General features: G+C 36.3%; 1 protein-coding gene across 9 annotated transcripts in view; it reads right to left on the bottom strand.

The window, feature by feature from the left end:
• Window positions 1-12,316, bottom strand: part of PROM1 (prominin 1) — a 62,093-nt gene that overhangs the window by 12,152 nt on the left and 37,625 nt on the right. For 6 of the 9 annotated variants that reach the window (XM_032187333.1, XM_032187332.1, XM_032187335.1 and 3 more), the window contains exons 8-19: window positions 11,064-11,153; window positions 9,509-9,726; window positions 9,024-9,098; window positions 7,801-7,864; window positions 7,140-7,148; window positions 5,833-5,992; window positions 4,653-4,805; window positions 3,628-3,751; window positions 3,095-3,198; window positions 2,589-2,673; window positions 1,810-1,956; window positions 1,483-1,554 (exon numbers count right to left, since the gene is read on the bottom strand). In XM_032187333.1, the coding sequence (XP_032043224.1) occupies window positions 1,483-1,554; window positions 1,810-1,956; window positions 2,589-2,673; window positions 3,095-3,198; window positions 3,628-3,751; window positions 4,653-4,805; window positions 5,833-5,992; window positions 7,140-7,148; window positions 7,801-7,864; window positions 9,024-9,098; window positions 9,509-9,726; window positions 11,064-11,153 (1,301 nt within the window). The remainder of the gene's footprint in view (window positions 1-1,482; window positions 1,555-1,809; window positions 1,957-2,588; window positions 2,674-3,094; window positions 3,199-3,627; window positions 3,752-4,652; window positions 4,806-5,832; window positions 5,993-7,139; window positions 7,149-7,800; window positions 7,865-9,023; window positions 9,099-9,508; window positions 9,727-11,063; window positions 11,154-12,316) is intronic. The other 3 variants (XM_032187339.1, XM_032187336.1, XM_032187342.1) reach the window with 1 other exon arrangement.

The raw sequence follows: 12,316 nt of genomic DNA, 5'->3' as shown, positions 1-12,316 counted from the left end.
ATATAGCAAGAATACACTCACTTACATACACTCTGAGAGAGAACACATTTAATATTGTATTTTTCTTTGTCTTTTATATGAAGAAATTACTTAGCCTTATCTATTCGCACTTCCAATGCTCCCTTTAGATTCTGCTACAAAAAAAAAAAAAAAAAAGAAAACCCAATCTACCTGCACAATAGATTTTCTTTTATGGAGCTATGTAAAATGTACCTTTAAAGAGACATCTCAGAGGCAATTCTATTAAGATATAACATGTTGAAGAACCTCAGCTTTCACTTTAGAAAACAGCCCCCAAAACAAAAAGTCTCCATCTGTACAACCTTCAAAATGGTAGAGAAAAAATTGAAAATGGAAGTGAAGTGTGGCCAAAGCTATTGGTGTCTGTCCAAGTCAGCAGACAACCTAAATGAGCAAGCATACAAAGTATGACTCACCCACTGTGCTTAAAGAGGATGATAGACACCATACAAAAAAAAAAAAAAAAAAAACAAACATGGGCAGACTAATCCCCATGTGAGTACAGGTCTGGCATTTAAAAAAAAAAAAAAAAAAAAAAAAGGAACAGGTGTGATCAATTTTTGCAAAAAGCTGGATTAAACATACCAGCCACTTCTACCAGTGCTGCCCTCTCCCTGGAGGAAGGATGAAAATTTGATAAATTCCAACCAGCATGGTCTCACTCTGCTGCTGTGTCTTTTTGTGATACAAATGACTGTAGTACATGTGCAGCATAACTCTCTCCCATGCCACAATGCAGCAATTTGTCTTATGTGACTGCAAAGCAATCTAGTGTCCAAACTGTCTCCCACTTTGAAATTAAATAGAATGTGACCTTGACATACATCCAAACGTATCACTTGAATATTTAGTTAGTTTAGGTGTTAACACAGCTGTGTCATTCTGCAGATTCATTCATTTGTTGTAGTTCTAGCCTTTGAGCAGTGTCAGTGTGTCTACATTGAACAAGCCCTACAAAGCAGATAGGATCTCTTTTGTGCATTCTTCCCCCTCAGTGGAGCCCCAGCTCCTAACAGAGGCCTTATGAGCTGCCTCAGTATTCATTTCATTGCTAATTGCAAAATCTTCTGAGCACTAAGTGAAAGAAAACCCACTGAAATCCATCATGATCCAAGCAACTTTTCTTCTAACTAGGACCCTAAAACGTAGACAGCGTCAGAGGAAACACTACAATGGAGTTAGCAGGCACTCTGATTTCTTAATCTGCAGTTTAACAAAGTATGCTTCCAAAGCAGAGGCTGTAAAACTGCTAACATATAAAAATCAATATTGAGCACTCTCTAAAACATAGCTCACATACAACATTGTTTTTTTAATTTTTTCCTTATGCGACAATGCACCTTCTATGTGTCTGAAGTACAAGAACTTTCCAACAGAAAGTCTAAATATTTGGCTATACATACTTATATAATATTAAAATGCCAAATTTTATGTATTATTATATTGATAAGTTAAACTTACCAGCTGGTCTGCTCTTGCTTCTAAGTCATTAGCAAATGACAACAGATCAACCTTGGTTACACTTTTATTGATCTAAAACAAGATATGAACAGTTCAGAAAGAAAAGAGTATGTTGTTATTGCGCAAACAGACTGCAATTAATCACACCACCTACTCTGTCCATCCTTTATTTCTTCAAATGCTTACTGAAGTGCTTAACTTCTGAAGTACTTTTGCTCCACTTCCCCTTCCCCACAAAAGCGGATTTTTCCTCTAGTTTTCCCATTGCTGAAGAAACATTTCATTTTAAGCTGTTCCAGTGGTGCCCCTAGATTACTACAGTCTCACCTCTGTTAAATATGCTCCAAAGTTTATCCCATCTATTCCTGAAGAGCTGAAATTCAGAAGATTTTCCTTCCCTATTTCATCCAGCAGAATGATTTTGCTGAGATTTATCTGAATATGTTCGATTCGAAGTGCTACATCTTCTGTATACTGAGAATAGAAACAAATTAGAACACAAAAGTAGTTTGCATCCAGGGCAGAGTCCTCCATACCCCTCCCCTCACATAACAGCATCTTCCTTTCAGTGGCTCATCACTTCTGTGAAGAAGCATACGAAGGGTTGCAGTAACGCAGGTCAGGATTACAGGTAACCAAAACATTAGTACAGTCGTACAGTGACAGTACAGTTGTGTGTTATTACAGCTTAACTGAAAGGATTTTATCTATGATTTTATCCCTCTCTTTTTACCTCCATAATTGGAAACATTCTTAGGAGCATAGCACATTGTATACAAGATCAACATCATTCTGATTAGAATCGGAAGAAAACAGAGCACGAAAGGCATTTATATAAAGAACAAGACCCTCATTATACACCATAAGCAGCCTTTGGTAAATGCTAGACCTTCTATGCAAGTTTCAAAATTAAAAACATTATCATCTGCACCCATAAAAAAGCACATCACAAAACCTTCCAAGGTTTTTGATTAAGACTGATAAAGAACATCTTATTTGCAAATATATTTCTTTCTTTCAAATTAGTTTGGACAGCTTGTGCCTCCTTGCAGAATGTACCAGCCTTCAAAAATATTCACGAACCCACTCATACTTTCTTTACTTACCATACTGATATTCAGAAATTCATTGATGTTGAACAGATGCTCTAGGTGAAGGGAAGTATAAATTCCTTTGTTTTCCTTGCAATCACTGTAAAAATAAAAATACATTCATCAGCCTGAAAACCACCTTGGAGACAAAGCATTAAGAGAATGATTAATGATGTTTTCATATATTAGGAAAATCAGCCTTTTAAAAAAGTTCTGGCTACATTCTTTGAAGCTTCATCTATGTAAGTAATAACTTCTCATGGTCTCAAAGATCACAGAATCACAGAATTAAGATAAGCTTTGCAAAGAGCTCAATTGCTAGCGTTCTGCCATATTATGTTAAAACTATCCCTAGTAACTCACTGATATAAGAAAATCATTTTTACTAGTGATTTGCCAGAAAATCAATGTTGTCTTCATGAATATGTGAGATTTCTGTGTATGCTTGAAATATGAAGCCTGGAAGATAACACAAAAACTATGTATAAATGGAATTCAATCTTGACCATAACTTTGCATACCTGTACACTTTTTCAAAAGTCAAATTAATATTTGGATTTTTAAAGAGCATGCCAGAAAGATAGTTTTTCCATTGCTGATTTAGTAAGTAGGGAGTATCCAAAACCTAGGAGACAAAATTCAGCAATGTTACCATAAGCCCATGTTTTCAATTCATGAATATATTCATGTGTGATCTTTTGACACATACCCACATCTAAGCTTATCACGCACTGATGGAAAAACAAGCAGAGCAGTAGATTCAACCTCTCTGGTGTAGAAAGTGAATATTAAAGCTCCATGTCCCCAAGAAATGCTGAACTGCAGAAAAAATTATCTCCAAAGGAAGACAGGCATGCAGTATTTACACTGCAAAGCCAATTAAACTAAGAAAGGATCAACGTCTCTATTCAATGTGCAAATGGAAAGTAAAAACAGATCCAAACTCACTTGAGGTGTCCCATAAGAAATAATAAGTCACGAATAACTGACAAGACCATTAAGACTCACAGGGATTCTATTCATTGTTTAATAACTTGAATTTGAATAACTTCACCTTGAATAACGTTTTATCTTCAAAGGGCTCACAGACCAGTTTTTCTACATTTCCACCTGTGACAAAAGTGAGCACCACTACAATCATCAGCACCCAGGAGAAAAGAAAACTGAATCCGACGCCACTGAAAAAGAAATATTAGGTTAAGTTTTCAAGAAGAAAATATACATACTTTGGGTAACAGTGAAAGCAACAACTAGCAGCTATAGCATTTGCAGAGACAGTAGATGGCGAAATGATGACCTAGTAGATGGCCAAAATACTTCAATTTTACAGCAATGTTCTTGCAGTCTGAAATCTCTTAAATGTTTAGGTTCTGTAAAGTTTTCAGTTTTTACAGATAAAGTTCAGCTAAAGCGGGGAGACACATTTACAGTTGGCATGCAAACTCCTTTAAGAGTTAGAAGCCACAAAAGCACACAACATTCTTTTATAAATTCAAATCTCCAGTTTTGTATTCTCAAAAAAGTTTTAGACAGATTACAGATGCAATCTTCTCCTGCATACAACAGAAATTATATTAAACCCCCACTGGGAACTTCAAAGAGCATCCCCAAAGCTGAGAAAACCTGGTCTGAGAAAATCATGTGTTCCTTGCCTCCTTGTACATCTTTTTTCTTTTGAGCAATATGTAAATATATTTAATAATAATAATAATAATAATAATAATAAAAAAAAGACCTACGAATTCAATTTACCCTTCCAATTATTTGACCCAGTTCTCATATTCTGAAGTTTCCAAATAGGTTTACACTGATACAATAACTACAACACTCATTTTACAAGACTAGATTCAGAGCTTTTACCTTCAGCTATAATCCTCAACGAAAGCACAATCCAAAACCTAAGTGCCTCAGTGGAAGTATGTTAAGTAAATATTTATGCTCTTTTTTTTTTCAGCACATTAAATTTGTAACAAAAATTCTCTTCATACATATGTTCTTCAAAATCAATTAAAAACAAAACCAAAAACCTTCTACAGGTATCTGTTTGCATATTGTTTTTCACAAATAAGTGAAACTTACGCCATAAGAAAGTTTCCTCCAGTGTTGGAAATGCAGCCCCTGGTTGTTGGAGAAGCATGTTTATCATAACCACAAGTTCCACATAGCAATCCAAGATAGTAGAAAACCACAATCAAGACCACCATGCAGCAGAGAATGAGACAACCCAGCCACCTAAGGAATAAAGCCGAAGTGCTTGGTTAGCGTGCAAACAATGTACTAGAGACCTGCAGAACACTTCAGGCCATACTATATTCTTAACAGTGCATTTGTGATTCTGGCTGAGCAACAAATGTCAGCTATGAAAAAAATGTTTTTTTTCTACACCAGCATGTATTTTGAGCCAGAACCCAATCACTATTGGATTACAGACAACTGCTACGGAAGGGTTGGGGAATAAACAAACATTACATTACAGTATTCCAAGGTCCAGCTATTGCAGGTGGCCCATACTGAAGCTTTAAGGACTCCACGTGGAGCAAACAACGAATCAAACTCCAAACTCCACTGAGCCAAAAAGCAATTTGCTCAAGAAGCAACTGCATTTTTGAACTGAATGGCTCAATTGAATTTTCAAAATGTAGAGAGAACTTGATGAGCTGGAGGACTGCAATAAAAACTAGACAAAGTAAACAGTATGAAATAAAAAGCTTTGTGCTGCAAAATGAGATTACTATTCAATTACAGAAGTCAGATAGGTCTCAATTATAAAGAATAAGTAATAGAAAGAATACATTTTCTCAAAGTGTAATTGACCCATGCATTCGCAAGGACAATTATTACATCAGTAGGAACAGGCGTAAGTGCACAAAGATTTACCAGGTGTGAAGCAAAATCTCTGCTATTACTACTCCGCATTGCAAAGGCCTGCAATAAAAAGGCATTGGCTCCAGGGCCCCTGTGTCCCTATGCTCTCACAACTTACCTGCAACTCAACAAAAAGAAGCCCCAAATAAAGAAGTCACCACAGCGTTGGGGGTAAACTGTTTTCCTTATGCATTACATCTTCTGACATCTACCCTTTCTGGAAAAGATTTGAAGGCCTGCAGTGTAGAAACCACCACTTGCTCCGTACAGGAACAGCACCCTGCTTGGTTAGCTGTGATTTTGAACAGGGCTTACAGAACATTAAAATATTACACAGAATTAACAGTAGGTAGGACTTCACTCCTGCCTTATTTCTTATATAACACGTTCATACCTGTAGAAATCGTATTGCTCCACTAATGGGAAGTAATCTTGAACATATGCTTCACTCTGTGTAAGATATATTGTCAGATCTGCTAAGATCTTCTGAACAGGGAGAGTTTTTGTGAAGCTGCTGATATTCGAACCAATGGATTCCAGCACATTTTTGATATCTAAAAAAATAAACGTGTTACATTATTACAGATTAGTAGAATAAATTTACATTCCATCTATGCATTATAAAATGCTATTAAGCCTTTTTGCACATGTAACAAGGCAAGCCATGAAGACAAGCGTGAAGAAAAGACAAGCAAGCAACAAAAGCATTTAGCTTCAAAGTAACGCAATGGCATTTTAAACACACACTTTATTTTTAGCATTCAGTTTAATGATGAAAGATGTAGATGTCGAGCAGAGTTTTCTTTCCTTTTGTTACAATGAATGTGCCACTTATCTAGCCAGCTTAAATCTTGCTTTTCGTGCAATATTGCTAGTGGTAACACTGAGTGAGACAATTAGCCACTAGGTTTATGAAGGAGAAGATCAAAATCTATTTAAACTTCATCCCTTGGGAATACAACACTGTGAAAGAAATTAGACTGCCTATATTGATAATCTATAATAGTTACCTTCAGTCTTATTAAAAAAGATTACTTAAATTCATTCCAATTAGTTAGCTACATTCGAGATAATGATCAGTTAAGCCAATTTTTTTCTCAAATTATGAACAAATCTTGTGCTCACAATTTAGATACACATTATTTAGATACACAGAGACGATTCATTGACTTATTATTCTTTATTTGTAAAATGCAGTTTCTGTCTATTCTTCCCCTTTCTTTGAACTTGGAACATGCTGAAAACATCAAGACGTACAACTATAGGTTGCGACTTGGTAGTAGGCAGCACCCTCATCTTTCTCTGACAACTGGACAAGATCTGTGTTTTGATGTTTACTCTTCCAATTAAGCTCAACCAGGTACCAAAATGTTCTTTTTTAGAAAAATTTACAAACTAACATGAAATTTCTGTAGTAGAAGTATTGTTTTTGTTTGTTCTGTAACTCAAATTCATTTGTTATAAAAACAAAAAAGTACAGATTTAATAAATGGATACATTAAGATGACCTGTCCGTGTTTATGGATATCAGCAGTTATGGTAAATGAACAAATCTGCATTAGGTTTCCTAATGAAAAGCATCACATCACACTCTTAGAAAACAGGCTCATTTTCGGCAAGTTCACACAGTATACTATGCTTGTATACATACTGTGTTTCATGTTGCCAAAAAGAAAAAAAAAAACAGAATGAAAAACTTACAAGGAACAGCTGTATATTTATGCAGAACAGGTCCACAATGCAAGAACAAAAATTAAAACAGATTAGTATACATACATTATATACTATATTTCAGTCAGTGTCAAGTGTCCAGGTACTGTCAAAATCCACAATTTAAAGTCAGAATAACAAAGTAGTTAAGACAGGCATTTAAATTAAGGCACATCTTTTACCTCCCCTTTGTCATTTGCTACATTTTAGTAAAACAGCAGGTAGGATCAGGGTTTTTTTATTCATTTGTTTGTTTGTTTTTTTAAAAAAAGCATCACATTCCTGAATATAGCATAGACATATTAGTCAAGCAAAATTAGGCTTGCAACCAAGCAAAGGTAAAGCATAAGTTTCCAGTTGGGACCTCATGATTTCTCATTATTTGAGGAGTAAAAAGCCCAACAAATAGAACCCCTACATAAAACACCATATGGACTATTTTTAGATTTTATTTTGGGTCTTCATTCAGACATACTTGCTCTTTATGCTATTTGTGGCACCAAATCTTAAAAGAAGTTAAATTTTGCATTTCATTTTTAATGATCTTTAGCCCGGGAAATACATCATCAAAAGAAAACAAATGATCAGTAATTGATGTAAAAACATCAGTATTAAACAGCTAAAGTGAAAAGACAGTTTCCATTGTCCTCACCTGATAAGATGTTCTTAGTTTGATTCACCACTAAGTCTGGAGTATCATTAAATGCTGCATAGCCCTAAGAATAAAAATTGGAAAAATTATAATTATGTTTCTCATTGTCAAATTACTTGCAATTTTTTTCCTTTTATACAAGGATTGAAAGTTTATACATGGTTAAAATGTATGTGGTAATACTATGAAAAAATATATTTTATTACTGCACATTAAAGCAAATTATGAAGTCAGGTGCATTCCAGATTTGGTTTGGACTCCATCATATTCCTTATAAATTATCTGAATTTATATACACATGCATTTGTCACAATCATATCGAATTTTATAGTACTTTTGCCTGTCAGATCTAATTCATGCAGAACTGAGAATGCACATGAAATACCTTCTCCCTGCAAGTCTATACCTTCCTAACATGAAACGTGTTTTACAAACAATGAAATCCATCTATCTCTGTAATCCATTTTCCTCAGTGAGAAGGGGAGAGAAAAGATAAAAAAAAAAAAGCTGTGGGGACCAAGCTCAGTAGCTCAGCTGGACAGAAAGGAGAAGCCACTGCAGTGGACACCTGAAGCCTTTTCCTGCAGGCCTGATTAATTCAGCAGCTTGCAGGGGTCTAGGCCTCCAACACGTAGCCTTTGGTTCAAGAAAGTGCCCTTCTGTTACTCACAAATGTTTTCAAATTGCTAGTTTATAAACTGCTCAAACTATGCTATTTCTGATAGGTGAAAGGATAGGTGAAAGTCACAGTATTTTGTAGACTTGCAAAAATACCAATAGTAATTGCCTTAGATCTGTTGCACCAGACTTAAGATCAAATACACACATAAAAAATTAAAAAATATATATTTCAAGATAGTTGGGATTCCAATACATCCAATTAGGAGACCAATTAGGAGTTTTATTTTTTTAATGTAAACTAAAAATATAAAGTCTGCAACCAGATCCACATTTCTGCCTTTTTGCTTTTTAAGGGCTCTTCTTTCAAGCAGACAATTAGCATAACAATTTTGAAGTGTAGTATCCTGGGGATGTAAAGCACCACAGTCATATATTTAAATATTAAATCTTGGTCAAACAATGGAATAATGAGAGGTATCTACCATGAGGCAAGATAAAGTGGGAACAAGAGAATTCTGCTTGAGAAAGCCAAGGGAAAACAGGTGATTTGTAAGTATCCCGGTTTATTTATTAAGCACTAACAAGCTTGTCAGGAAACATACCTTCTGAACCAGACTAGAAAGGTCTATTTTAAGGACATCGTTGACCTTGGCTAGCTGTGAGCTCACTCCCGGCAACTAGGAAACAAAAAGCATTCTTCAGTCACATCAAAGTAGTAGTCTTGCTACTTTACTAATATTTCAAATATAGCAGTGAGGGTAAAGAAACTAGAAAGCCCATTTATAACAGAATCTTTCTAGCACACCCCTGAAACCTTTGTTGTACAAAAGTAAAGTTTAACTTGAGCATTTTCAGGAAGAACAGATTATTTTGCAGCCCATAGCAGCACTTTAACGTAGCTGCTTGATACACATTTTATTCTCTTCTTCAGAGAAGATGAAAACAGTAACTGGAATTACCCAGAAACACGGAATAAGTGAAGTTCACGTATCTCACAAGTGACAGCACACTGAACCATCAATTTGCAGAGATATTAGTGGGCTTATTCAAGGCAATCACTCTGCAAGTCTGAAAAATATTCTCTTACCCCACTAAAATTGGCATTAATGTTCAGCTGATTTAATGAATTCCTGATGATATTGCAAGTTGAGGCGGCCTGTGCTGCAGAGCATGCAGAATCATTGAGGGTGTTGCTCAGGTGCATTTTAACATCTGTCAAATTTGCATGAAGTCTCTCGGTGCCTTCCTGCAAAACCTCAACAGAGACGCTCACATTTTCCAGTGCCTCCTTCGTTTCTCTGATTGCTGCAAGGATGAGATACAGTTTTTAAAAAATCTTAAGTTAGAAACTAGATACAGGTAGAGAAAGTATACATGAACGTATAAGCACTATGAGCTTCTTAAAAATACTGATTTAAATAACCTTTCCATCCCTCCCAGAAGAACCCTCTAGCACAGAATACATATTTCTTGCAGATAAAAATAAATCACTTATATTTTCCTACAAACAAATTAATGAGCTCAAGCTACTTTTATTGAGACTCTACCCACTTCTCAGATTATTCTTTTCTCCTCTTTCCCTCATTTTTCTAAACCAGAGGATTTTGATAAAGAACTTTAATGCTTGGTTATTAGAAATCAAAAGAAAGCCCATATCCACGTGACAGTGTTTTCAACATGGCGGTTGTAATCCAACTCAAGAAATTATGTAGCTGCAAGAGGAAAGGAAAAGAGATCATGTTGTAATGGCCAAGCATTAACCCATGTTAACACTGTATGCTTTCAGATTTTGTCCCAACCACACAAAACAAAAAGAACACTAAACAGGTGTTTTAAGACAAAAACCACAAAGATACAACTAAAAATGCACAAGTGTACAAAAATAAAGCACATTTCACACAACACAATCTTTTTTTTTTTTTTTTTTTTTTACCTTTGATAGCCCTTTCCACTTTGACTTCAAGACAAATAAGAGAAATAAAGCAAAAAAGGAAAATGGTGACGAATGAATGAGAAAGAACTCAATAAAGAATTTATGAGTTAAAAAAAAAAAAAAACAAACACTAAGTGACTCAAGTTTAAGGATGCCTTTCACTTTTCTCTCTGAAGTGTGCCTGATTCCTGAAAAAAAAATAAAACCTTAAATAGGGGAAAAAAAAAAAAAGTATTTTCTTTAAAGGAGACAGAACTAAGCACAAGCAATGCTAAACTTAGAGGTACGATCAAGAAACTGTTGGCACTCTCATAGTAGGCTTGGCAGTGATGAGGCCAACGTTTGTTCATTCACTGACCTGTCAAAGGCTAACCTGCAAAGACCTACAGAGAGATCTTAGAGCACAGCTCTCCTAGTCTCCCTTAAAATCAATGGAAAGGGACAACCACCTGAATAGGGAATACAGATTTCATCTGTCTTCAGTGACTGCTGAAACTAGGTATCAACAATGGCACCTGATTTACTTTTTAAATACATTTATAAATCTTAGAACATCAGATATCCTCAGTCTAAAAGCAACATGACATGTAGAAAAATGGTAAGTAGAATCATAGTACTGCATAAAGCCATCCCATGCTGTGAACTGGAAAGATGACGCCTGTCTTGCCATGGCAACTGAACATTAATACAAGAATATGCACATCTTTACCTCCTGCCATTGTCAAAGCTGCATCAAGTGCGGGACGCACTTCTTTCCCCAGCTGTTCTTGAACTCTGCTACCAAGCAAAGGTCCAACATCTGTGGCACGGAGAGATGAAAAAACGTTACATACTAGTTCAGTTTAAACTACCTCACAGGTGCTATCAGACTGAACAAAGGATAGATAAAGTATTAAAATTTCTCGAAGGCCTGACAGTCAAAATTCAGTGACAGAAGGATCACACAAAAACTCAACTGTCCTTTAGTTAGCTATAGGCTTATAAAGGACAGCATTACATCAAAATACAGTGGAAAATATTCAGTAGCACTTGACCATATACATAAAGACCCATACAAGTCTTACGAAGTGTGGCTGAGGGAGCTGGGGTTGTTCAGCTTGGAGAAAAGAAGGCTCGAGGGAGACTTTATTATACTTTACAATTACCTTAAAGGAGGTTGTATCAAGGTGGGGATCGGGCTTTTCTCTCGAGTACCAAGTGGTAAGATGAAGTGGAAACGGGCTCCAGTTGTGTGAGGAGAGGTTTAGAATGGATTTTAGGAGAAATTTCTTTACTGAAAGGGTTGTGCAGCATTGGAACAGGCTGCCCAGGGAAGTGCTCACCATCCCTGGAGGTCTTCAAGAAATGTGTAGATGTAGAACTTAGTTGCATGGTTTAGTGGTGGACTTGTCAGTACTAGGTTGGACTAGATGACCTGGGGGTCTTTTCCAACCTGAATGATTCCATGAATATTCCAATAGACTACAGAATCTGTATTACATTACATTTACTACTTTTTTTGGAAACAGACTTTTTCCACAAGCTACCTTAACACAGTCTCACATCTGGAAAGGAATTTTGTGGCATACTCATTCACTACAAGCTACGGTTTTGTAGTGCAAGAGAAAGAAGTAAACAGATTCTTTTCCTTACTCGTTCCTCATGCGTCAAGGTCACCCAAAGCCTGGACCTGCCAAACACCTCTGCTGAAATCCCTTAAGCACGTTATGCACGTCTGCCAGTCACTGCTCCTCACATGCTGCATTCAGCTCTGGTGCTCATGGCACCAGCTTCAAGCTCACCCAGCACTATCCCCACCCTCCAAACCCTCCTGCCTCACTGCCCGCAAACACCAATGAATCTTAGTTCAGCAGAAATGAGAATGGGTGTGTGTGGAAGACAGACAAGTGCAAGAGCAGAGATTGGTGAAGCATCTTAACACAACATATCCTGTAGGTGGCTGCTGGGTCTTCTCCATTTTCA

This window comes from Aythya fuligula, chromosome 4 (genome assembly GCF_009819795.1).
Source record: "Aythya fuligula isolate bAytFul2 chromosome 4, bAytFul2.pri, whole genome shotgun sequence".
Lineage (NCBI taxonomy): Eukaryota > Metazoa > Chordata > Aves > Anseriformes > Anatidae > Aythya > Aythya fuligula.
This window is presented reverse-complemented; position numbering and strand designations above follow the sequence as displayed.